General features: G+C 36.7%; 1 protein-coding gene across 2 annotated transcripts in view; it reads left to right on the forward strand.

The window, feature by feature from the left end:
* Positions 1 to 4993: 4993 nt before the first annotated feature.
* LOC123546001 (eukaryotic translation initiation factor 2-alpha kinase-like) overlaps positions 4994 to 27041 on the forward strand; it is a 39318-nt gene continuing 17270 nt past the window's right edge. The window contains exons 1-11 of one of the 2 annotated variants that reach the window (XM_053550936.1): positions 4994 to 5294; positions 12268 to 12397; positions 16377 to 16574; positions 19655 to 19785; positions 20473 to 20591; positions 21481 to 21605; positions 22049 to 22190; positions 22528 to 22686; positions 23566 to 23694; positions 24038 to 24191; positions 25352 to 25460. In XM_053550936.1, the coding sequence (XP_053406911.1) occupies positions 5107 to 5294; positions 12268 to 12397; positions 16377 to 16574; positions 19655 to 19785; positions 20473 to 20591; positions 21481 to 21605; positions 22049 to 22190; positions 22528 to 22686; positions 23566 to 23694; positions 24038 to 24191; positions 25352 to 25460 (1584 nt within the window). In that variant the 5' untranslated portion in view covers positions 4994 to 5106. The remainder of the gene's footprint in view (positions 5295 to 12267; positions 12398 to 16376; positions 16575 to 19654; positions 19786 to 20472; positions 20592 to 21480; positions 21606 to 22048; positions 22191 to 22527; positions 22687 to 23565; positions 23695 to 24037; positions 24192 to 25351; positions 25461 to 27041) is intronic. The other variant, XM_053550937.1, reaches the window with a different exon arrangement.

Consider the following 27041-nt stretch of genomic DNA (forward strand, 5'->3'; position numbering starts at 1 on the left):
CGTTGGCGGGGGCGCCAAGACGCCAACACGCCAAGACGACAGATGAACGCGCCAAGACGACAAAATCCATATTTGTCATTTTGGCGCGTTCATTTGTCGTCTTGGCGTGTTGGCGCGTTGGCGGGGGCGGGGGCGCCAAGACGCCAACACGCCAAGACGACAAATGAACGCGCAAAAACGACAAATATGGATTTTGTCGTCTTGGCGCATATAATTGTCGTCCTGGTGTGTTGGCGTCTTGGCGCCCTGCAAACGCCAACGCGCCAACACGCCAAGACGACAAATGAACGCGCCAAAACGACAAATATGGATTTTGTCGTCTTGGCGCGTATAATTGTCGTCCTGGCGTGTTGGCGTCTTGGCGCCCTGCAAACGCGCCAACACGCCAGAACGAGATGGCAGAAATCAGCCACCATACTTTTCTGACCTGAATCGACGTAAATTTGTGTGTGGTCAGCTCATTTGCGCTGGGTTTTGATGACGTTGCATTTTTGGTTTCCCCACCGTGACGACGTTAAACCAAAAACAAACAAACAAAACGTTTCAAAATACAATAAAACTTCATGTCTTGAATGTATATTTTATTGGATCCAATTAAACTTCAACATTGAGTTCTAACAGGGCATTTCGACAAAGTCATTGCACTCATGCTTTCCTAACAAATATTCTCATCAAGTTTTGTCATTATTTTAGGATATATTTTTCAAGACACGTCTGAACAGAGCTGCAGTTATGTTAGCTGACTGGATTTTTTTTCTGAGTCTACCAGTGAATGGGAGAGTGATTTATAGGTCAACGACTCTAATCACTTTGCCATAAAAAGTCCAGTGCTGTCGATTTCTCAGACTTTATGCATTTTAAACCGCTAAAAGGCAATTTCTGTAATATTTTAAATACATCAAACTACTAGTTCTACAGGACAATGGAACACTATCGCAGAATAGTATACTCCAGGTCGGGTACGGTGCTCTTTATCTCGAGTCGAAAGCTGCAGTAATAAAAAAGTTACAAGACTTTTCTGACCTGAATCGACGTAAATTTGTGTGTGGTCAGCTCATTTGCGCTGGGTTTTGATGACGTTGCATTTTTGGTTTCCCCACCGTGAAATATTTAAAAAGATACAAGAAAGAAAAGTATCTTTGATGCATCAAACACCACATGTCATTGATTTTTTTTTATTTCTCAAAAGTAGGTTACAGCATATAATATAATATGTGAAATATTCTATAAGTACATTCTGAGTTATTTGTAAAATTTGCATAATCCAAAACTTGTGTAAAGCCCTGACCCTTGCCATGTTAGATTTCTTTAAAGAATTTGTCTGTCCTTCAATTCGGACAGTACCATCGAGTGATTAAAGGATGTTTACCAAAAGATACTGACCGATAAGCGAAACAGCGCAGATCTTGATCAGACTGCACTGCTGTGCAGGCCAGTCAAGATCTACACTGGTCTCAAAGGCAGAACAAGGGTCAAAGCAATACCATAGTATACATGTAATTACTACTGCTGTGCTAAATAAAGGGAATTAACTCCTACAAGCATAATACGTTAATCACAGTTATTCATCTTTCTTATTTGTAATACCTACTTGTTATAACCTTAATTAATAAAAACAAAAATAAAAGATACCAGATCGGCATGAGAGGCTATGCCAGAAAGCTTTGGAAAAAGTGGGGGAGGGACAAAACAAAGTAGGGTTTGGTGGTGCAGCACTGGGGAGATTCAGAAACGAACTGTACAGAAGAATGATTAGTTGTCTAGTGAAAGCAGGGATAAACAATCACTCCATTTCACATTGAATTCATTTAATTTGTTTTCTTTTTAGCGTTAAAATGTTCAAGTTTCAATAGCATTTCCATTTGTGTTTTGAACAATTGAAAGCTTGGAAATATGTTTCAAGTTCGACATTGATATATAATAAATTTCGCATTTCGTAATATGTTCATTAAAGCAATGTTAACTTTTTCGTTTCCTAGAATAATATCTGCCTTTGACCATTCAGTGGAAATATTCGGACAAGTTTCGTTTTATTCCGCGATACCTTGGTACAACTGGTACAAAATATATTAGGGAACAGATTGAAACAACTAACGCTATTTGTTTTAAACAGGAATGTACAGGTAGAAAATATATCTGTAAGAGTTTTGAAAAACAGAAGAATATTAAGTTAAAAAAAAAGAATTAACACAATACTTTTCACGTTATTGACTGTGGGCAAGTGTGGTCATGCTCTGTCTGTCGTTTTTTTCCAGGGTAAGGATATGCACAAAGCGGCTTGCAGAGAGTTCCGTTTAAGGCTATATATAGGTGCTAGGAAGAAAGAAATTACACGATGTCAGTATCTATTAGCCTGCGCTGGTTGGAAGGCAACCCAACAAGTTCTTCTACCAGGTTTAAATGAAATGACATAAAAAGTTACGGATTTAAGTTATGTCACAGACAAGCAGACTCTATTGATCCCTCCAGACCATGACCTTGAATGTCGGTCTATGGAATGTTCGCATTATTTCATTGCACACGGCAATGCTTTGACATACAGGCTTAGCAACACTTGCTCTTCTTTTTCTCTGTGTATGTTGGGCGGGGGAAGGTGAGGGTGTCAACATTTTATAAATAGCTCACATTTTATGAAAAGTTGGACCGACCGAAAACTTTTGTTTCAAATGACGTGCAAGGAATTATTCCGATAAGAACATTTGAAATTTGACCGTTAAAATCAAAATATTTCGAAAGAAAATTTAAGATAACTCATCTGTAGGCCTAGGCACTTTATAAAGTATGCAAATATATATTGCGGGATTTCGCTTCTTTTTTTTATTTTTCAATGCACATCAATTAAACTATGACTAAAATATGAAAAGTTTTACAATAGTAGCCGAAAGCTTATGTTTACCTAAAATGAGCCTGATAACTTCATTAAATGAACATAATTATATTTGTACATTTATCTGTATTAAATGAACATGTATTGGTATACTTGTACATAAAAATGCTTTATTTTCTACAAAATAAGTCAAAAAAGTTTAATTTTCTCTATAACTTTGACAAAATAATGGTGTTATTGCACGTTTCATAATTGTTTGTGTTACTGCATACCAGACTGAGAGGTTTATAATGGTTCCCTAATATGGATGAGAGTGTTGTTGTTGTTTGTTGTTGTTGTTGTTTTCTCGAAGCTCACAATATTGCGGTAAATTTTTGGCTATTCAAAAAATTGTTCTTCTTCTTCTGCCAATACTGTGTATATCCCCTCTGGAGCATTTTCGCACAAGTACGTTAAAAGTAATATTTTTGTATTCCGGTAGCCTAAAACAACTTTTTATGGTCATATAAGCTCTTCGACCGTTATTCAGCCTTTTTTTCGGCGACGCCGTCTAAATTCGTTTTCGTTACCTATGCCACGTGACTTCAGTTTGCAAATCAACCTACTTGATAACGCATTATAGATAATTTATCAAAATGGAAGATTTATGCAACACTCTGCCTGATTGGACGAGAGTGTCAATTTCTTTCATTCTGTTGATTGTGCTACGCTGAGTGAAATGTAGACAAAGCGTTTATCCTAAACGATGCTGTTCACAGTTTTAAAGCTAACTTTGGCTCAGTATATTTAACAAGAATATTGATATATCTCAAAATGATAAGTAAGTTTAATAAATATGATAAAAACCTGTTCAATACCAACATATATCAAATTAAAGAAAGAGCTGAATACGGTCTGTGTATCACATGAATAAGGGTGTGATAAGAGTCTTTTATGTAGAGAAGTGCTTTTAAAAGATTTTCCTTGTTACAATTGTCGTCTGTATATGAAAAGGTTTCTTGCTTTTGTGACTTATTCAGGTTGTATATTAAAATGACTACTTGTTTGCTTTGATATATTTGTTATAAATTATTTAACTGATTTATTATATATGAATATTTTTCTTTAGTATGGTATGCAAATATTGAACTCAGTTGAAATCTTTTATATTATATATATGCTATATAATGACTGAATCTCGTTACACTGAACTGAAGGTACGCTGCATACAGTTTATCTATGTGATATGACTATGGTCAAACTTTGCTTATGAAACAGAAATATTGAAATAATTACAAATGTATGTTTTGGTTGACCTTCACTTTTTTATAGGTGTGACGTCATTGTCCAAAGAAGCGGGATCAGTTGGCCTATTTTAGAAATAAATAAAAATAATAAATAAAAACATCCTTTAATTGATTTTTTCTCATGTATTCTAATCAAATATTTATTAGGCCCGCAGCCAACTTTGTTCAGCTGGGACATTTGACCCCTTTTAGGGGCTGCTAGATCTAAACTAGAATTGCCTTTATACAGCGTCTCATGAGCAGCTTGGTGGATCATTGTCATACTTGGTCTGGAGCATCATTATAAGGTCCTCTTCCAAATTTATTTATATAGGAACTGGGGCCCTATTAGGGACCACAATAGCTAAAAGTAGATATGCCCCACTAAAATGTAATGGATTTTTATCAAACTCGATGTGTAACAATATCGTAAGGTCTCCTGCTATTTTGTTACAAATGGGGATAGGGACCAATTTAGCTAAAAATATAAACACGTTTAATGACCTCTTCTCATGAACCGCTTCATGAACCTTTATCAAACTACTGCTGTTATTATTCGTCTAAGGATAAACGAAACAAAATTGCAACCCTACGAAACCTTTGCGAAAAATTAAAAGGGAACCATTTAAATTGTTAAAGTGCGGTGTTTAGTTTTGCAATTTGAAAACTGTTAGATGAAAGATGAACGTTAGATGAAAACTTCATAAACTTCTTTCCTTATTACAATTCGCCGACAATCATTTTTAACGATATTTCTTGTTTTAATCTGTGACCAAAATGACAGTCCTTCAACTACTTTGATTTTCGATATATCTAAAAATAGCATATTACTAATTAAATCCAAGGGAGGTAATTACAATTACACGTCATTCTGTGCGAGCTTCCGGTAAATTATCCAATCAAATCGAACGACTCGATCACCTCACAAAAGGTAAACACGAAACTAAGAGAGGGACATTTCATCAGCCTGTTTGTTGAATATTACTTTAATGAAAGAATAGTTTGGTTTTATGCATGGGTAAGAAGAGATGCAAACGATGGAACTCATGTTTGATGTGGTTTGCAGCCTCGCTCGGTGCGTTATGCCTCACAGTTTCTCGGTCTCAAGCGACACCAAGCTGGGACGAGACGGAAGGAACAACAGTTAACTTCGACAAGAAGAAAACCGAGCCGATACCTGTCAGTGACTTTGATTCAGACAGGTATCCTTACAAAATTTTGCCTTTATTATCTTTTGTTATGACATACATAACTTTCCATCGGCATTGTGTCTAACCTTCACCTTCCAGAATGGTGGTTTGAAAACGGCAATTTCATTGGTCATTGGATACAAAAACAGATGTTAGAGTTGTTTTCATTGGATATTGGAAACACACCTTCTGTTATTGTAAATAACTGGAATACAGTCAACTCGCCAATAGAGAATCACTGCCAATAGCGGGTCACTTGAAAATAAAATGTGAATCCCTCTTAAACATATCAGAGTATTCAATATTTAAGTATCCAGTTATATAAACTTATCATTTAGCAATTATTAGACAAAAGAAAACGGATCTAATCTAATGAGTTTGAGTTCCATGAGTAGATAACTCTTGCAACCATGTTTCATGACTTGGATTTTAGCACTCTTGAATTCTTCAAAGTAGAATATTTTTGAGCATACCTCACAATTTCTTAGATAAAACCACACAAATTTGGTACCATTTTGAAGAGTGAAACGCACACTTTCGTAGGAATAATATGATTATGAATTTTTGATTGACTTCGATGAAAAAAAGTGCCATCAAACAGAGGCGGTCATTCAGCCAATAGAGAATCACCCATTTCAGGGATAATCAAAAGGTTGTTTATTTTGCTTAAAAATACAAATCAAAGGTTGACTTGATGTTGTACTGGTTTGAACTGGCAAATCTAGATAAATAAATAAGGTTCCATGAGTCAATATTTTGATTTTAGTTTTAGATATAGGTGGTGCTAATTATGCATAGAAATACAACTGTAAAAAATAGTGCTATATTCTTTGACTTAATATCTCCTGTTTGAAATGTAAACATACTGTCTCTCATTATATTCTGTCTTGAAACGTTTATTTCTAATACCACAGTCATGTTTTGTCAGAAAAAGACAAATTTCAAATGGATAAAAAAAAGCTAAACCAGGTGACCCCCTATTGGCAAAAGTGACCCCCTATTGGTAAATCAGACAGGTATAAATATTTCGTCATAACTTCAGACATAAAAGAATGATTCAAATAAATCAAACATTGATATGAATGTGAGCGATAGTTTTAAAAGTTAGTAAGTTTAGATATCATGAAAGTCTAAACATTCTTCACTATATGCTAAAAGTTTAGATAGTGACCCGCTATTGGCGAGTTATCTGTATTACAGTGCTTTAGGGTTTCAACATTTTCCTGCATTTCCAGTTCAAAGAAAATAAATTTAGTGTTTTTCTTCAGTATTTATTCAGAAGGAAAATGTCATATTATTTTCAAAACATTTAGCTTTTATTAACAAATTATGAGTTTCTCCTTTCCTTTGATCATTTTCATTTCTAAGTTATTAGAACCACATCAAAATATCCTACCATTTTTTTTTACTATATTTCAGAAGAATAATGTATACTCTTTAAAAAAATTTCATCATTGGAAATCCCAATCAAATACTTTCATTCATTGATGTTTTTAGCTCACCCTGGGTCACTCAAAATGAATTCATTTTTGAAAGACCCTGGATGAATACAGGCTGACTCGGACCATGGCTGATTCGGACCAAATTTACTTGGCTTATTCGGTCCAAATTGTTTAAGTTTTCCTGACACTAATGCCATGAGTAAAAATAAAATTTATGAGTATTAAGTTTAATGTCTGATGCAAAGAATAATTAAAGTCCTTATTTAGATGCATTTTAGTTTGTCAAAACTTCTTACCTGCTTGTACGGTGTATATTTTATGTCTTTACTTCAAGTTAAACCTCTATATAAGCTATAATCAACATTATTTTCTGAAATTGCTGAATCATCCAAAATTTATGGTCATTATTGACTGTTAAATAAAAGTTTGTGGTCTGAATCAGCCAAAATATATGGTCATTATGTACTTTTATTCGAAGTATGTGGTCCGAATCAGCCAAAATATTTGGTCTGAATCAGCCACGGTCTGAATCAGCCACGGTCCGAATCAGCCTGTTTCCCCCTAGATCACCGGTCTAAAGATGAGCTGTTGTGACCAGTCATTGCCCGGCATCCATCGTCGTAGGTCAACATTTGCCCTGTTAACACTAGAGGCCATATTTGTGGCCCAGTCTTTATGAAACTTGGTCAGAATGTTTGTATTGGTAACCTCTATAGGTCAAGCTTGAAACTAGGTCATGTGGGGTCAAAAACTAGATCACCCGATCAAATCAAAGGAAAATCTTGTGAACAACTAGAAGCCACAGTTGTAACCCAGTTTTTATGAAACTTGGTCAGAATGTTTGTCTTGATGATTTCTAGATCTTCTACTTCTACAGGTTACTCCCCAACAATTAACAAAGATTATGACTGGGAGGTGATGATCTGGGTCATGTGGGATCAAAAACTAGGTCAGTAGGCCAGATCAAAGGAAAATCTTGTTAACAGTCTAGAGCCCACAGTTTAAGTTTGAAACGAATGAGAATAGATCAGAATGTTTGTATTGATGACCTCTAGGTCAAGTTCAAATCTAGGTCATGTGGGTTCAAAAACTAGGTCACCCGGTCAAATCAAAGGAAAGCTTGTTAACACTCTAGAGGCCACATTTGTAACCCAATCTTTATGAAACTTAGTCAGAATGTTTATATAAATGATCTCAAGGTCAAGTTCAAAACTAGGTCATGTGGTGTCAAAAACTAGGTCAGTAGGTCAGATGAAAGGAAAATCTTGTAAATACTCAAGAGTCCACAGTTTAAGTTTGAAACTCATGAGAATTAATCAGACTGTTCGTCTTGATGACCTCTAGGTCAGATTTGAATCTTGGACATTTGGGGTCAGTAACTAGGTCAGGTTTTAGATGTATGTCAGTTTGTCTATTTGCAAGCCAGTAAAAGAAAGAGATGGAAATTTATACAGTAACATGGTTTTTGTTTTTCTTCTAAATAGGGGCAAACAATAGGCCCTTCCCCACCAGAAAATTTCTTTTAAATTATACAGTTTTCCCCAAAAATTGACTTTATATCAGGTTTTTTAGCTTGACTATACAAAGTATCGGCGTCCCCACCGTGGTTGAAGTTTTTTTTACACTTACTCTTTTTTTCTCCTTATCTCTGTAATTACTTGATGGATTTATTTCAAACTTAAAATAGTTATTCCTAATCATCACCCACATCATATGGCACAAGGGCCATAACTCTCACTCCAATATTTCATGAATTATCTCCCTTTTTTACTTAGAATTTCAGGTTAAAGTTTTGATGCACTTTCACTCTACCCTAATTATAACAAAATGAATTTGATTCAAACTGAAAGTAATTGTTCCACATCATCTCCCGCATTATATGACACAAGGTCCATAACTCTGGTACCAATATTTAATGAATTATCCCCAACTTTTACTTAGAATGTCAAGTTAAAGTTTTGATGCACTTTCAATCTATATGGGTATTACTAAATAGATTTGATTCAAACTTAAAACAGTTGTTCAACATCATCACTCATATTATATGACGCAAGAGTCATAACTCTTGCATCAATATTTGGTGAATTATCTCCTCTTTATTTAGAATTTCAGGTTAAAGTTTTGGTGCACTTTTCACTCTATCCCAGTTATTACTAAATGGATTTGATTCAGACTTAAAATAGTTGTTCCAGTCCTTATCACCCACATCATATGGCACAAGGTGCATAACTTTGGCACCAATTTTTCATGAATCATGCCCCCTTTAACTTAGAATTTAAGGTTAGTTACGTCTCCCCCAGAAGACATATTGTTTTTGCCCTGTCCGTCCGTACGTCACACTTCATTTCCGAGCAATAACTGGAGAACCATTTGACCTAGAACCTTGAAACTTCATAGGGTTGTAGGGCTGCTGTAGTAGACGACCCCTATTGTTTTTTGGGTCACTCCGTCAAAGGTCAAGGTCACAGGGGCCTGAACATTGAAAACCATTTCCGATCAATAATTAGAGAACCACTTGACCCAGAATGTTGAAACTTCATAGGATGATTGGCCATGCAAAGTAGATGACCCCTATTGATTTTGGGGTCACTCTGTCAAAGGTCAAGGTCACAGGGGCCTGAACATTGAAAACCATTTCCGATCAATAACTAGAGAACCACTTCACCCAGAATGTTGAATCTTCATAGGATGATTGGCCATGAAGAGTAGATGACCCCTATTGATTTTGGGTTCACTCCGTCAAAGGTCAAGGTCACAGGGGCCTGAACATTGAAAACAATTTCCGATCAATAACTAGAGAACCACTTGACCCAGAATGTTGAAACTTCATAGGATGATTGATCATGAAGAGTAGATGACCACTATTGATTTTGGGGTCACTCCATCAAAGGTCAAGGTCACAGGGGCCTGAACATGGAAAACCATTTCCGATCAATAACTAGAGAACCACTTGACCCAGAATGTTGAAACTTCATATGATGATTGTACATGCAAAGTAGATGACCCCTATCGATTTTGGGGTCACTCCATTCAAGGTCAAGGTCACAGGGGCCTGAACATTGAAAACCATTTCCGGTCAGTAACTTGAGAACCACTTGACCCAGAATGTTGAAACTTAATAGGATGATTGCTCATGCAGAGAAGATGAACCCTAACCATTTTGGGGTCACACTGTGAAAGGTCAAGGTCACAGGGGCCTGAACATTGAAAACCATTTCCGATCAATAACTAGAGAACCACTTGACCCAGAATGTTGAAACTTAATAGGATGATTGAACATGCAGAGTAGATGACCCCTATTGATTTTGGGGTCAGTCTATTAAAGGTCAAGGTCACAGTGGCCTGTTCATGTAAAATCATTTTTTGGAAATAACTTGAGAACCACTTGACCCAGAATGTTGAAACTTAATAGGATGATTGCTCATGCAGAGTAGATGACCCCTACTTATTTTGAGGTCACTTGGTCAAAGGTCAAGGTCACAGGAGCCTGAACAGTGACTTGAGAACCACTAGGCCAAGAGTGTTGAAATTTAGCGGGATGACTGGACATGCCAAGTAGATGATCCCTATTGCAGCCAACCATCAGTGTCTCTTTGACTTTCGCTCCTGACCCCTATTAACCTCTTGCCTATAGGACTTTGCATTGGGGGAGACATGCGCTTTTTTACAAAAGCATTTTCTAGTTTTGATGCATTTTCACTATATCTTAGTACTTACTAAAGGATTTGATTCAGACTTGAAGTAGTTGTTCCACATCATCACCCACATCATATGAAAAAAGTGTAACTCTTGCATTAATATTTTATGAATTATGCCCCCTTTTTGCTTAGAATTATACTTATTTAGTGTTTTGATACACTTTTTCTTGCATACCAGGCGGGGATTTCTGGTGATTTCACCAGTGCTGGAAAACTCCATCTTACACCCCGAGGTGTAAGATGACTTTCATGCTGTAAATGATGTAGAACATATGTACAGAAGATGTGTGTAGTAATAATAATGTTTTTCGTAAAACGGGATAAAAATTAAATACCATGACAGTTCCTCTTTATTCCTTATAACATATTTCTCGATTCAAAAAGCGTTATTTTAAGGAAATAACATAACGTTTCATTGCAGATGATAAAACAAAACCGAAACTCTTACGTTGTTTTCATCTCTGTAACGTCATGACGTACTTCCTGTTTACGGACAAAAAGTTCCCACGCTTTGTTAATAAGCTACTATAAGAAAAAAGTGCTATAAGAAAATAATTTGTTTGAATTTATTTTTTACTCTTCTTTGTTGAATATGGTATGCAAGAAAAAGACTATCTCTGGCAGTAGGCGCAGATGGGAATATCCAGCTCTCGGGTAACAGTTTATGCGGTCACTCAGTTGGAGCCTTGTAACCGCCTAAACAGTTACCCTCGAGACCGGAAATTTCCATCTGCACCTACAACCAGTGAAAGAATCTTATAATCTTTATCTCTCTTATAACTTAATATTTTTGACACAGACTCATATAGTGCAATATCTTCATCCATATTGGAGTGATTAAACACTCCAGTGACAGCTCCAGCTTCTTCAGATGTGCCCAGTCTCACTATATCCAGCATCAAAATAGATGAGTGCGCTATCTCCTGTGACAGCTGTAGTTTTATTTGCCTTTGTCCAAATACAGAGCTATTTTTCCCCCAAATCACAGGCCTGGGCCCATTCCCCTCCTGGTAAATAAAAATCCTGCAATAATCTCTGTCAAAATGCAAAATTTTTCTACCTATCCTCTATACCCTAAAAACCGCTATACCATAAAGCACTGTATTTATTATAAAATTTCAGTCTTTTTCTCGAAACTGGATGAAATACGTAGTGACAGGGAAGTGTTAGATTAACTGTTTTGTTTTAGTTCCAAGCATCTAAACTGTTTTTTAACAAAAACAACAGCAGTAACTTTACAACTATTACCACATTAATGACCTGATTTAGTGCATCATCACACTCAACGATCTTTGATAAATGACCTTGACCTGCATTATGATCTTCACCTTCAAACTTAAAACTTTAATAAACAGAATTTTTGGTCCTTCAGTCCACATAAATGACTCAAATTAGTTCATACTCACACTCAACAAACCTTGTGGTAAGACCTACAGGCTGATCTATATATAGATGACCTTGAACTTCATATGATCTTCACCTAAGGTCCTTAAAATTAAAACCTCAAAAAACAACATCTTTGCATTTTTGGTCCAGCACCCCACAAGTATGACACAATTTAGTTCATACTCGCAACAAACTTTGTGACAAGATCTACAAACTAACATATATATAATATCATTTTCCTTCTGTCATCGCATATGATCTTCACCTTAACCTTAAAAAAAACTCTTTTTTTTTTGTCATACACCAGGGCTTCTTTTTTGCTTTTAAAAAATCAGCATCTAGAGCTTGTTCTTGTCTGATTTATGGCCCCTAGAAATATTTTTATGACAAAAAGTTGTTTGACTGTCAGCTTTAATATGACGTCAACTGTACATAACTGCTATGATCTATCATTTTCAGAAGACTGATTCTTGTGAGCACACTTGATGGCAAGTTATCTGCCCTTGACGTGAAGGAGGAAGGCAAGTTGTTATGGAGTGTTGCAGCTGACTCGAGACCACTTCTGTCATCAAGTATCAGCAAACTGGAAGTATGTGGCCATTTGTTCAACTCATTTAGTTGGTGTATTTAATGTGATTTAGACAATACTTTACTCTCACATATAGGTGCTGTGTCATCAAGTACGTGTATATAACGGATTGAATGGTTCTGTTTTTAGCTCACCTGAGCAATGCTCAGGTGAGTTTTTCTGATTGCTCGATGTCCGGCGTCCGTCGTCTGTCGGTCATCTGGGGTCAAAAACTAGGTCACTAGGTCAAATCAAAGAAAACCCTTGTGTATGCGATAGAGGCTGTATTTTTCAACTGATCTTCATGAAATTTTGTCAGAATGATAACCTTGATGAAATCTAGACCAATTTTGAAAATGGGTCATCTGGGGTCGAAAACTAGGTCACTAGGTCAAATCAAAGAAAAACGTTTTGTATGCGATAGAGGCTGTATTTTTTAATCGAGGTTGATGAAATTTAGTCAGAATGATTGCCTTGATCAAATCTAGGTCAAATTCGAATATAGGTCATCTTAGCTCAAAAACTAGGTCACTAGGTCAAATTGAAGAAAATGCTTGTTTACACTTAAGAGACCACATTTTTGATCCAATCTTAATGAAAATTGGTCAGAATATTTGTTTCCATGAAATCGCTATGTCAAACATGTTTACACTGTTATGGTGTTTTTATCAGGTGAGCGACCTAGGGCCATCTTGGCCCTCTTGTATATGTAGGTTATATTTGTTTTAGGTAAAAAGATACATGTACTTACAAACAGCCAGCAGCCATCTATAAAATGATTTGCATTATATTCTTACAGTGTCTGCATATTTTCAATATATTTATATTATTGCATGCACATAACTTATGTCATAAGGAACCCAAGAAATATAATGTCAGTGAGTTGGTAGCATAAGTCTGCATGTTTTGAATGTTTTTTAACCAGGTTTTCAACGAGTTATTAGATTGGGGTATGTCGTTGGTCGGGCGGGCGGGCGGACAGCGGCATCAAACTGGGGTTTCCGGTCAATTACTTTTGTTTCGGTAAAGATATTTGAATAAATCTTGGTATGTATGTAGCTTATATCAAGACAAAGGCTGGGATTGATTTTGGGGTTTCTGGGGTCAAGGTCAAGGTCACTGTTACTTAAAATAGAAAAAGGGTTTCCGGTCAATAGCTTAACTTAGTAATGAGCTATCATGATGAAACTTGGTGTATAGAAAACGTATATAAAGTTGTAGCTTGGGATTGATTTTGGGGTTTCTGGGATCAAGGTCAAGGTCATTGTTACTAAAAATAGGGTTAGGTTAGTGTTAGGGTTGTGCTTTAAAGTGGTGCACTGTGATTCAGTATACGTTTTTATACGCCCGAAGGGACTTATTATGTTATGACGCTGGTGTCCGTCTGTCCGTCCGTCTGTCCGTTAGCAATTTCGTGTCCGCTCTGTAACACTGTAACCCCTTGAAGGATTTCAAGGAAACTTTACACAAATGTTCACCACACCGAGACAATGTGCAGAGCGCATGTTTTGGATGTCTCGCTTCAAGGTCAAGGTCACACTTAGGAGTCAAAGGTCATATCAGTTTGTTTCGTGTCCGCATTGTAACTCTTGAACCCCTTGAAGGATTTCAAAGAAACTTGACACAAATGTTCACCACACCAAGACGACTTGAAGAGCGCATGTTCTGGATGATTTGCTTCAAGGTCAAGGTCACACTTAGGGGTCAAAAGTCATATCAGTTTGTTTCATGTCCGCTTGAAACTGCTGGAAGGATTTCAAAGAAAGTTGGCAGAAATTTTCACCACATTGCAACGATGTGCAGAGCACATGTTCCGGATGACTCGCTTCAAGGTCAAGGTCACACTTAAGGGTCAAAGGTCATATATGACTTTGCTTTGCAGTGCTCTTGTTTTTATTTGGCAGATCTCTTTTTAGCTCACCTGTCACAAAGTGACAAGGTGAGCTTTTGTGATCGCGCGATGTCCGTCGTCCGTCCGTCTGTGCGTGCGTCCGTCTGTAAACTTTTGCTTGTGACCACTCTAGAGGTCACATTTTTCATGGGATCTTTATGAAAGTTGGTCAGAATGTTCATCTTGATGATATCTAGGTCAAGTTTGAAACTGGGTCATGTGCCATCAAAAACTAGGTCAGTAGGTCTAAAAATAGAAAAACCTTGTGACCTCTCTAGAGGCCATATATTTCACAAGATCTTCATATAAATTGGTCAGAATGTTCACCTTGATGATATCTAGGTCAAGTTTGAAACTGAGTCACATGCCTTCAAAAACTAGGTCAGTAGATCTAAAAATAGAAAAACCTTGTGACCTCTCTAGAGGCCATATATTTCACAAAATCTTCATGAAAATTGGTCAGAACGTTCATCTTGATGATATCTAGGTCAGGTTCGAAACTGGGTCATGTGCCATCAAAAACTAGGTCAGTAGGTCAAATAATAGAAAAACCTTGTGACCTCTCTAGAGGCCATATTTTTTATGGGATCTGTATGAAAGTTGGTCTGAATGTTCATCTTGATGATATCTAGGTCAAGTTTGAAATTGGGTCATGTGCCTTCAAAAACTAGGTCAGTAGGTCAAATAATAGAAAAACCTTGTGACCTCTCTAAAGGCCATATTTTTCATGGGATCTGTATGAAAATTGGTCTGAATGTTCATCTTAATGATATCTAGGTCAAGTTTGAAACAGGGTCATGTGCGGTCAAAAACTAGGTCAGTAGGTCTAAAAATAGAAAAACCTTGTGACCTCTCTAGAGGCCATACTTGTGAATGGATCTCCATAAAAGTTGGTCAGAATGTTCACCTTGATGATATCTAGGTCAAATTTGAAACTGGGTCAGGTGCCTTAAAAAACTAGGTCAGTAGGTCAAATAATAAAAAAACCTTGTGACCTCTCTAGAGGCCATATTTTTCATGGGATCTGTATGAAAGTTGGTCAGAATGTTCATCTTGATGATATCTAGGTCAAGTTTGAAACTGGGTCAACTGCGGTCAAAAACTAGGTCAGTAGGTCTAAAATTATTAAAATCTTTTGACTTCTCTAGAGGCCATATTTTTCAATGGATCTTCATGAAAATTGATCTGAATGTTCACCTTGATGATATCTAGGTCCATTTCAAAACTGGGTCACGTGTGGTCAATACCTAGGCCAGTAGGTATAAAAATAGAAAAACCTTATGACCTCTCTAGAGGCCATATTTTTCATGAGATCTTCATGAAAATTAGTGACAATGTTCACCTTGATGATATCTAGGTAAAGTTCAAAACAGGGTCACGTACCTTCGAAAACTAGGTCAATAGGTCAAATAATAGAAAAACCTTGTGACCTCTCTAGAGACCATATTTTTCAATGGATTTTCATGAAAATTGGTCAGAATTTTTATCTTGATAATATTCAGGTCAGGTTCAAAACTGGGTCACATGAGCTCAAAAACTAGGTCACTATGTCAAATAATAGAAAAAACGACGTCATACTTAAAACTGGGTCATGTGGGAAGAGGTGAGCGATTCAGGACCATCATGGTCCTCTTGTTTGTACTTACAATAATTTTTTTTTATTACTTCCCTTTTATGTTACTATAAATAGCTTATTTTGAAACTTTTTTATTATTGGCAGTAGGGAAAAACCGAGACCACTTTTCTGTGGTACATCATGGATGGTACCTCCAATTTTAAGGTGTATTTTTGCATACCTGTACCTGATAAGGATTTTTTTGTAGACTTTGAATATTTTTTTTGTGGACTTAGCTTTGTTTTATGAAGTTTTCCTTTTGTTGTTCCAGTCCTTTGGGGCTACAACAGTCAAGTTCTTAAAATTTTGCTCCCATCCTATGATGTAAACCTTCAGGCGTATATAGCCCCGCTTGGCGGCGCTCTTGTTATTCTTATGAAAAGTGTTGAAAACCTGGTTTCGTGGCATTGCCGCGTTTCTTGTTTTTCTGATTCATTGAGAAAAAGTAATTATATAGAATATGACTGAGAACTCACACAAACTCTTGTATTCAGATAATGCATGAGGGAGTACCCACAAGGTACATTCCATCGTTGAACGGAGGTCTGTATCGTTATGATGGGGAGAGCATAGAGGCTGTACCGTTATCTGCCGACACCTTGCTGAGCTCCACATTCAAGCTTGCTGATAATACCATGATGATAGGAGGCAAAGATTTAGTCACATATGGCCTAGATCCACACACAGGACAGGTAAAATGTAAAAGACTGGATCTTTTCAGTTAACATTTCCATTTAGTGGAGAAAATCAAGATATGAACAAACTAAATTAGAGGATAAAGGGAAATCTGTAAACCTTAGGACATACAAAGCATAGGAAACAATCAAATACTGCAAGCTTAATTAATTATGATTTTTGCCTAAGAGTTTGAATGATGAAGACTGTAACTTTGGTAGTGTAATTAATGTATCCCCTTGATGAAGCTTACAAAGCTACTTTGATTATCCACAAAATTTTGTCATATATTGCCATTTGGTCAGCAAGTATCATTTTTAGCTCACCTGTCACAAAGTGACAAGGTGAGCTTTTGTGATCGCGCGGTGTCCGTCGTCCGTCCGTGCGTCCGTCCGTGCGTGCGTCCGTAAACTTTTGCTTGTGACCACTCTAGAGGTCACATTTTTCATGGGATCTTTATGAAAGTTGGTCAGAATGTTCATCTTGATGATATCTAGGTCAAGTTCGAAACTGGGTCACGTGCCATCAAAAACTAGGTCAGTAGGTCTAAAAATAGAAAAACCTTGTGACCTCTCTAGAGGCCATATATTTCACAAGATCTTCATGAAAATTGGTTAGAATGTTCACCTTGATGATATCTAGGTCAAGTTCGAAACTGGGTCACGTGGGGTCAAACACTAGGTCAGTAGGTCTAAAAATAGAAAAACCTTGTGACCTCTCTAGAGGCCATATTTTTCATGAGATCTTCATGAATATTGGTCAGAATGTTCACCTTGATGATATCTAGGTCAAGTTCGAAACTGGGTCACGTAGGGTCAAAAACTAGGTCATAAGGTCTAAAAATAGAAAAACCTTGTGACCTCTCTAGAGGCCATATTTCTCAATGCATCTTCATGAAAATTGGTCAGAATCTTCATCTTGATGATATCTAGGTCAAGTTCGAAACTGGGTCATGTGGGGTTAAAAACTAGGTCAGTAGATCTAAAAATAGAAAAACCTTGTGACCTCTCTAGAGGCCATATTTTTCATGAGATCTTCATGAATATTGGTCAGAATGTTCACCTTGATGATATCTAGGTCAAGTTCGAAACTGGGTCATGTGGGGTCAAAAACTAGGTCAGTAGATCTAAAAATAGAAAAACCTTGTTACCTCTCTAGTGGCCATATTTCTCAATGGATCTTCATGAAAATTAGTCAGAATGTTCACCTTGATGATATCTAGGTCAGGTTCGAAACTGGGTCATGTGCGGTCAAAAACTAGGTCAGTAGGTCTAAAAATAGGAAAACCTTGTGACCTCTCTAGAGGCGATATTTTTCAATGGATCTTCATGAAAATTGGTCAGAATGTTTACCTTGAAGATATCTAGGTCAAGTTCGAAACTGGTCACGTGGGTTAAAAACTAGGTCAGTAGATGTAAAAATAGAAAAACCTTGTGACCTCTCTAGAGGCCATATTTTTCATGAGATCTTCATGAATATTGGTCAGAATGTTCACCTTGATGATATCTAGGCCAAGTTCGAAACTGGGTCACGTGGGGTCAAAAACTAGGTCATAAGGTTTAAAATAGAAAAACCTTGTGACCTCTCTAGAGGCCATATTTCTCAATGCATCTTCATGAAAATTGGTCAGAATGTTCATCTTGATGATATCTAGGTCAAGTTCGAAACTGGGTCACGTGGGGTTAAAAACTAGGTCATAGATCTAAAAATAGAAAAACCTTGTGACCTCTCTAGAGGCCATATTTTTCATGAGATCTTCATGAATATTGGTCAGAATGTTCACCTTGATGATATCTAGGTCAAGTTCGAAACTGGGTCATGTGGGTTCAAAAACTAGGTCAGTAGATCTAAAAATAGAAAAACCTTGTTACCTCTCTAGTGGCCATATTTCTCAATGGATCTTCATGAAAATTAGTCAGAATATTCACCTTGATGATATCTAGGTCAGGTTCGAAACTGGGTACATGTGCGGTCAAAAACTAGGTCAGTAGGTCTAAAAATAGGAAAACCTTGTGACCTCTCTAGAGGCGATATTTTTTCAATGGTCTTCATGAATATTGGTCAGAATGTTTACCTTGAAGATATCTAGGTCAAGTTCGAAACTGGGTCACGTGCCATCAAAACTAGGTCAGTAGATCTAAAAATAGAAAAACCTTGTGACCTCTCTAGAGGCCATATTTTTCATGAGATCTTCATGAATATTGGTCAGAATGTTCATCTTGATGATATCTAGGTCAAGTTCGAAACTGGGTCACGTGGGGTCAAAAACTAGGTCATAAGGTCTAAAAATAGAAAAACCTTGTGACCTCTCTAGAGGCCATATTTCTCAATGCATCTTCATGAAAATTGGTGAGAATGTTCAGCTTGATGATATCTAGGTCAGTTCGTAATTGGGTCATGTGCGGTCAAAAACTAGGTCAGTAGGTTGAAAAATAGAAAAACCTTGTGACCTCTCTAGAGCCATATTTTTCACGAGATCTTCATGAAAATTGGTGAGAATGTTCACCTTGATGATATCTAGGTCAAGTTTAAAAGTGGGTCACGTGCCTTCAAAAACTAGGTCATTAGGTTGAATAATAGAAAAACCTTGTGACCTCTCTAGAGGCCATATTTTTCAATGGATCTTCATGAAAATTGGTCAGAATTTTTATCTTGATGATATCTAGGTCACATGTGCTCAAAAACTAGGTCACTATGTCAAATAATAGAAATAACGATGTCATACTCAGTTGAACACTGGGTCATGTGGAGATAGGTGAGCGATTCAGGACCATCATGGTCCTCTTGTTATGAATTTGCTTTGCTGAATAACTGGATTGAAGGGGGAAACAGATGTTTGACAGCCTTTTACTAAAGACTTTCTTCTTCTTCTTGTCGTTCGCATCTACACTGTCAGACCAGTAGCCTCACTAAAGACTTTAATACCATAGAAATACATTCTTCAATTCTTGGAAAGTTACTTTTTGCAAGAATAGATACAGTTTTACTAGACACGTCAAGTGGACAAGCATTTGATAAACTGTTCTACAATGTGAAGATGATAATTTTAGAAGAAAGCAGGTCTTGAATTTAGTATTATTGAAAATATATATTTCAGGTAAGATATGCATGTGGTGTAAAGGGATGTCGGACATTTGGTGAACAAGTTATGAATGAGGAAGATTTGTTGGTTGTCAACAGACAAACACAAACTGTTAGGGCAGTCGATTCTCGGTCAGGTTCAGAGAAGTAAGTGTATTTACTGGCAACAAACACTTGTCTTCAAGTTACGTTTTTAAAGTTGGGTTTATTATTGAGATAGTTTATGAAGAAAGTTCACAGCATTTTTGAGCCACACGTAGGCAAACTTTTTTTCTGACTGCTTCAGAAAAAGCTGTGTCTTTACACAAAGGTTAAAGTAGCGTGTTGCAGTCAGATTTTTTCTTGAGAAGGTTTTTCAAAAGTTATATTTCTAATCTCAGTTTTAGACAAGGAAAAGTATGAATATACTCCTGACTGTAAATTTAAAGCTATTATTATAATCTGTAGGTTTGATAAATATATGACAGGCTATTAAATTATTCTATGCTGTATGAGTACTGTGAATGTTGTGTCTATGACGTTAAATGAGCCGTGCCATGAGAAAACCAACATAGTGGGTTTGCGACCAGCATGGATCCAGACCAGCCTGCGCATCCGCGCAGTCTGGTCAGGATCCATGCTGTTCGCTAACGGTTTCTGTAATTCCCATAGACTTTAAAAGCGAACAGCGTGGATCCTGACCAGACTGAGCGAATGCGCAGGCTGGTGTGGATCCATGCTGGTCGCAAACGCACTATGTTGGTTTTCCCATGGCATGGCTCAAATGTGCTTTAACCTCAGCTGCCCATAAAAATCATCAAACAACAATCATAGTTGTCATATTGTTTTTAACAGGTGGAATTTTAGTGTTGGGGAGCATGAACTAACATATATAAAAGGTCAAAAGCAGGTCATCTCTAGTCACCATGACAATATGGAAGACGAAGCTGATATAGTCACTTGTGATTTAGAAGGTGAGTACATTGTTAAAGTAACACTTTCAGTAGTTAGTCTTGACTTTATTATAAATAGATACAATATATATTCATAGAATTGTTATCAGTCAAGAAAAGTCGCAGTGAGTATATAGGGTATATAGGAACGGCATATAGATGAGTTATTAAGTATATAGTCCTAAACAAATGCACTAGCTTGAAAATGAAGGTCACAAGTTCAGACAGTCACAGAGATGTAAGTCGTATTTTATTCCAAAGCTTAATTTGCCTTATATTGAAAATAAATTAATGCAGATGAATTTGCAAAATTATGATGATGCATCTGGCATTAGACTGATGGAGATCTTAGTTTGAAGATGAAGGTCAGACTTTAGAATAAAGGGTTTTATGAGTCTCCAGTAGCTCCCTTGCTTGGCGCTCAGCATTAAAAGGGAAACTGGCCTCTTCTATCATACCCTCAAGGCGATGGATTCTATCAGGAATGAAGTGTAGAGAGTGATTAATATAAGTTGTAGAACTTCCGTCACAATCGACCTAAAATGAATTATGTATAAAATAAATATGAGGGTTCATCTGTGTTAGATAATTGTCCAGAAATTGGATTCAAATCCTTGCCCATATGTTCAGTAAGAGAAAAGAGTAGTTAAATGCCAACATGTTGTGTACAATTCATTATTCAGATATTATAATGTTTGTTACACTAAATTGTATTTTGAAATAATTTGTCGTAATTATCAATTGAGTTGTAATATCCATGCAGGCTGATCATGGTCTGCACTGTTTGCTATTCAGTCAGTAAATTTTCAGTGAACACCCCTTTAAATCATAAGTGGTACTGCCCAGACTGAATGATAGACCAGTCCATTTTAGAAATTTAGCAGGCTAAAGGTTAAACTTTGTGATATAGATGAAGAGCCAGATCCAATAGATGATATGGAGAAATTTTCAAGCTCAGTAAAGATAGTGGTTCCTGAGGGAATGATAGTAGGTGTGAGCCCTGACAACATGCAGGCTGTCTCCTGGCAGTATAAGGTAAGGTGGTTTTGAGCTTGACAACTTGAAATTTTTCAAATATGAGCGCTTTGTTGTCACCCTTTTATTGGTATGAATGTCTGTGTTACAAAAGTTTTGCATGTAAGGTTTCTTAGACTATTTTTACAAGTCTTGGCATGGGGAAATGGACATTCAGAACCTGGTCCAGTATCTCTGACTGACACTTTTAAAAAAATTAACGTATGTAGGGCTTTTGAATGTTAACTAGAATAATGTGGATGGGTCTAAAAAGTTGACGGAGGGGGGACTGTCCTTAGACAGCTCATTTTGTATGTTACAGTTTATATAGACTGTCAAATAATTCAGATTTTTAACTACATTTTAAGGGATACTTTATTTTTCCAAAGTACAGTGACAGTTTTCTTTCAGAGTTGAGGATCTAGTGCACAACTGTTAGATTATAATGTGTTTTTGTATTACAGTTTAAGAGTCCAGTATCCAATGTATGGCTGTTGTTCAAGGGAGAGCTGCGGCAGGTAGATATGTTTGGTAACAACAATATTCCAGCCCTGTCGAGCTTTGAGCCTGGAGAACAACCCATACATCCACCACTTCTCTATGTTGGTAAGCTCTTAATACAGTTATACACTAAATTAAGTGCCCTTCAGTCCCACTGCGTTAAAGACATTACATCTAGAAAACGTGTCTTTGACAGGTTAAAGGTCATATCATTTGTGCTTACAAAACTGTTTATTTTCAGATTAATTTACAAGTCATCCAATGATCATTTGATGATCGATTGTTATTATTTATGAAAATACTAAAAACAAATTTTAAAGCCTGTTTTAAGATAAGATGGAAGTGATCTCTTAATTTAACTATCAAGCATATCTTGACAAGCATATATGTACGGTATGTATTAACTGCAGTATTTATGAGAATGTTCTACCTTATTGCACAGGTATGCATGAAAAGCAGTTGTATGTTCAGCCATCTGCACAGATGCAGGATCGCATGTCTGAAGCTTCAGAGAAATTCCAGCGTGATCAACCTCCGGGTACCTGCCAGAGAGATAGTATCAATATACCTCGGGTTGCTTGGAAACCGTATCTAAATACAGGTAATAACAGTTTTCTTGAATTACTTTGAATCAGATATTTTGTTTAACCTAAAAGTTGGATGGACTGGTTCACATAATGAACAAGTAATGAAACAGATCAGACTACTAATAAGAATGGCACTTTCACTAAGATTTGTTGAATATAGTGTAAATAAATCACAAACATTTCTTATTTTTCAATGTACATATATTGTCAGCAAATCAAATATTTAAGAAATAATAAGTTCCCAAACGTGGTTTATCATAGAATAACCCGTGTTTTGAGTTCTTATGCGTAAGAATATATCACGAAGGTTCGATTCTAACACGACATATTAGTATCAACAGTGTTAAAAAATGGTAACTACTTTTTACATCAGTGCTACGCAACTGGATCGGATGACGTCATTGCACGCGAGTGGTTTATTGCAGAATAACCCAAGATAGATTTTGCTCTGCATGTATGTAGGTTATTTGCTGGTCGTGTTGGAATTTATAATAATGCTAAACACAAGCGTCTTTCAGAACTTGTAGGGTTAACAGATAAGAAGTACAGTTTTGATCAGTATAATTCTTACTGTTCCAAGAAAACTATTCCTGCTATTTTAATACACCTGTTTTGAAAAAGACAGACCTGGAATAACAACCATATGTGTCCTTATGATTTTGCCCCTACATAAAGCTGTTTACCTTCCTTCATAATTGTAAGACATTTGGAAACATGTTATGTAGGTGTCCATATGTTGTAGTTGAGGTTTTGTAAATGAAAGTTGAGAGAATGGTATATTTTCTTGTTTACCAAAGATATACTTGACAAAATACAGTTAACTCTTATAAGTACAAAAATATGTAACCAATAGTTACTGTTTCTTATTTGATTTGAATTTATTGATTATTTAGCCCAGTGGCGCACACCATCAATGAACAATGAACGACCACAGATAACGGCTGAGCCTGGATACACAGACATGGATCGGTGCCAGGAGGGAGACAATGCTCTTGTAATTTGGCATGAAAACTACCCATTTGGTAAGTTTAACTTACACTGTAAGGTAAAACGTACATTTGGCTATTTAAAGCTCTTAGATACAGCTTGTTTGCTATGGAAATGACAGTAAAATATATTATTGCAGTTGTATTGAAGGAGGTTAATTTTTAAAGAAAAGGTGTATATTATCAAAGTGTTGATACTTAATGTTAAATAAAAATGCATCTCATATTTATCACATTTTAAATCTAGTGCTAGTAAATTTAAGTTATTATGTCATTTTTATGTATGTTAATGGACATAATTACCAAGTGTAGCTTGAACGTTGACCGTGTAAAACATCAATTTTGGCAATAAATTACATTATTCTGCATTTCTTGCCAGATAACGGATTCTATTTGTACCCTGAGTTTATGCTACCGGTTCCCGTCACTGAGGATGGTGAACTTCCAGACAACATGTCAGATGGGCACCAGCCGCACGAATCTACCATGTATGATGATGTCCTTGCTGTGCCTGTAACTCTGTGGAACTGGTGGTATGCCACTATTGTAAATAAAGTTTAAGACCACTTACAAATATCATCAGAATATTCCTTGAGCACTCTAGAGCAATTCCTTCACTCACAAACAATATGTGTGAAATCTTTATCAAGAAGATGCCAATGTAATTTGATACATGCAAAAGCTTTCTTGGAGAATGCCAACATTGCACATTTTACATTAAATATTGCAGTTGATTATATCAGAGGGATGGCTTCAGCCAGAGGTTAATATATATAAAATATGAAGCAGATGAAGGGATAGTATAGTACTGTGGCTAATATTTGAGCATGAATATTTGAGCCCCACCATGAGAAAACCAACATAGTGCGTTTGCGACCAGCATGGATCCAGACCAGCCTGCGCATCCTCGCAGTCAGGTGTGGGTCCATGCTGTTCACTTTCAAAGCCCATTGCAATTAGAAAAACATTAGCAGACAGCATGGATCCTGACCAGACTGCACAGATGCGCAGGCTGGTCTGGATCCATGCTGGTCGCAAATGCACTATGTTGTTTTTCTCATGGTGCGGCTCTTTTGATCTTTAAGGAGTAGAATTTAAGCTCATGCTCAAGGTGAGGTAAAGGGATCACTCTATGTCCATTTGTTGGCGTCAACATTTTCTTTAAACAAATTTTCCTCTGAAACCAGGAGTTGTAAGGTGATGAAACTTGACCTTAATGTTCCTTGGGTGGTCCTTTTCAAAAGTTATTCAAAAGGATCTGCATGATTGTATATAGGGCCCTAGGCCTTAAAATAGAAAAATATAAGAACAACATCTCCTAAACTGTTTAATTTTAAAATAATTTCATATTAGAAAAAACAACTTTGACACGCTCTGCCAAAATAATTCAAGTTATTAGATTATCATCTATAACATGGCTGCCAGAGAGTGTGTTCATTTTCACCTAATATTATGTATATAGTGGAAACTTCTTGCTGTCAGAAACTGCATGCCAGATTTTATAATAATTTCATGCAGATGTTTTTTAGTCAACCTTTACCAAGATTTTTCCAGTTATTCTGATTTGTTGGGGAAAAAATGCTGTCAGAATTAAAACTCTCCTTACAACATTTCCTTTAAAACTGTCTTCATTACAAGTGTACATTCTTTAGCAGCTCTAGGAACTATTTTTCTGTATTTATTTTATTTGCAGGAAAGAAGTGATAGCTATCAGCATATTGACATCAGTTATTGTACATGTTATCCTAACAAGAGTTCGTAAAGCTCACGAGGTTCTGACTCAAAGCTTTAGTTCTAGTCAGGTAAGTTTAATGTCTTTGACTCTTTTAACACAAACAGCTCTGTCTGGATAGGATCTCAGCTATTCTGTCAGCTCTGTTCTAGTCTTTATTTCTAAGAGTAATTTGTTACTGTTTGATTCGCCTTCTCCAGCTACTGTGAAATCATTTAATTTTGTGGGAATGAAATGTTATCACTTTGGCAGAAAGACTGTTTCTTGGGGATAGGAATGTGTGGATTTCAAGTTTTTAGCTCACCTGTCACGAAGTGACAAGGTGAGCTATTGTGACCGCTTGATGTCCGTCGTCTGTCGTGCGTAGTCCGTCGTCCGTCAACAATTTCTAAAAAAATCTTCTTGAAAACCACTGGGCAGAATTACACCAAACTTCACAGGAATGATCCTTGGTTGGCCCCCTTTCAAAATTGTTCAAAGAATTGAATTCCATGCAGAACTCTGGTTGCCATGGCAACCGAAAGGAAAAACTTTAAAAATCTTCTTCTCAAAAACCAGAAGCCCTAGAGCTTAGATATTTGGTGTGAAGCATTGCCTAGTGGACCTCTACCAAGTTTTTTTCAAATCATGACCCCGGGGTCAAAATTGACCCTGCCCCAGGGGTCATTTGATTTTACATAGAAAATCTTAAAAATCTTCTTCTCAAAAACCAGAAGCCCTAAAGCTTAGATATTTGACATGTAGCATTGCCTAGTGGACCTCTACCAAGTTTGTTCAAATCATGACCCCTGGGTCAAAATTGACCCCGCCCCAGGGGTCATTTGATTTTACATAGGAAAATCTTAAAAAATCTTCTTCTCAAAAACCAGAAGCCCTAAAGCTTAGATATTTGACATGTAGCATTGCCTAGTGGACCTCTACTAAAGTTGTTCAAATCATAACCCCGCGGTCAAAATTGACCCCGCCCCAGGGGTCACTTGATTTTACATAGGAAAATCTTCAATTTTTTTTAAAAAATAAACCAGAAGGCCTAGAGCTTAGATATTTCACATGTAGCATTGCCTAGTCGACCTCTACAAAATTTTTTCAAATCATGACCCCAGTGGTCAAAATTGAACTCGCCCCATGGATCACTTTATTTTATATAGGAAAATCTTCAGGAAATTTCTTAAAATAAACCAGAAGGCCTAGAACTTAGATATTTCACATGTAGCATTGCCTAGTGGACCTCTACAAAATTTGTTCAAATCATGATCCCTGGGATCAAAATGACCCTGCCCGAGGGGTCACTTGATTTTACATAGGAAAATCTTTAAAAAAATTCTAAAAATAAACCAGAAGGCCTAGATCTTAGATATTTGACATGTAGCATTGCCTAGTAGACTTCTACAAAATTTATTCAAATCATGACCTCCGGGGTCAAGTTGACCCCGCCCCATGGGGTTACTTGATTGTACATAGAAAAATCTTCAAAATTTTCTAAAAATAAACCGGAAGGCCTAGTGCTTAGATATTTCACATGTAGCATTGCCTAGTGGACCTCTACAAAATTTGTTCAAATCATGACCCCTGGGGTCAAAATTGACCCCGCCCCAGGGGTCACTTGATTTTACATAGGAAAATCTTTAAAAAATTTCTAAAAATAAACCAG

This window comes from Mercenaria mercenaria, chromosome 9 (assembly GCF_021730395.1).
Source record: "Mercenaria mercenaria strain notata chromosome 9, MADL_Memer_1, whole genome shotgun sequence".
NCBI classification, from domain to species: domain Eukaryota; kingdom Metazoa; phylum Mollusca; class Bivalvia; order Venerida; family Veneridae; genus Mercenaria; species Mercenaria mercenaria.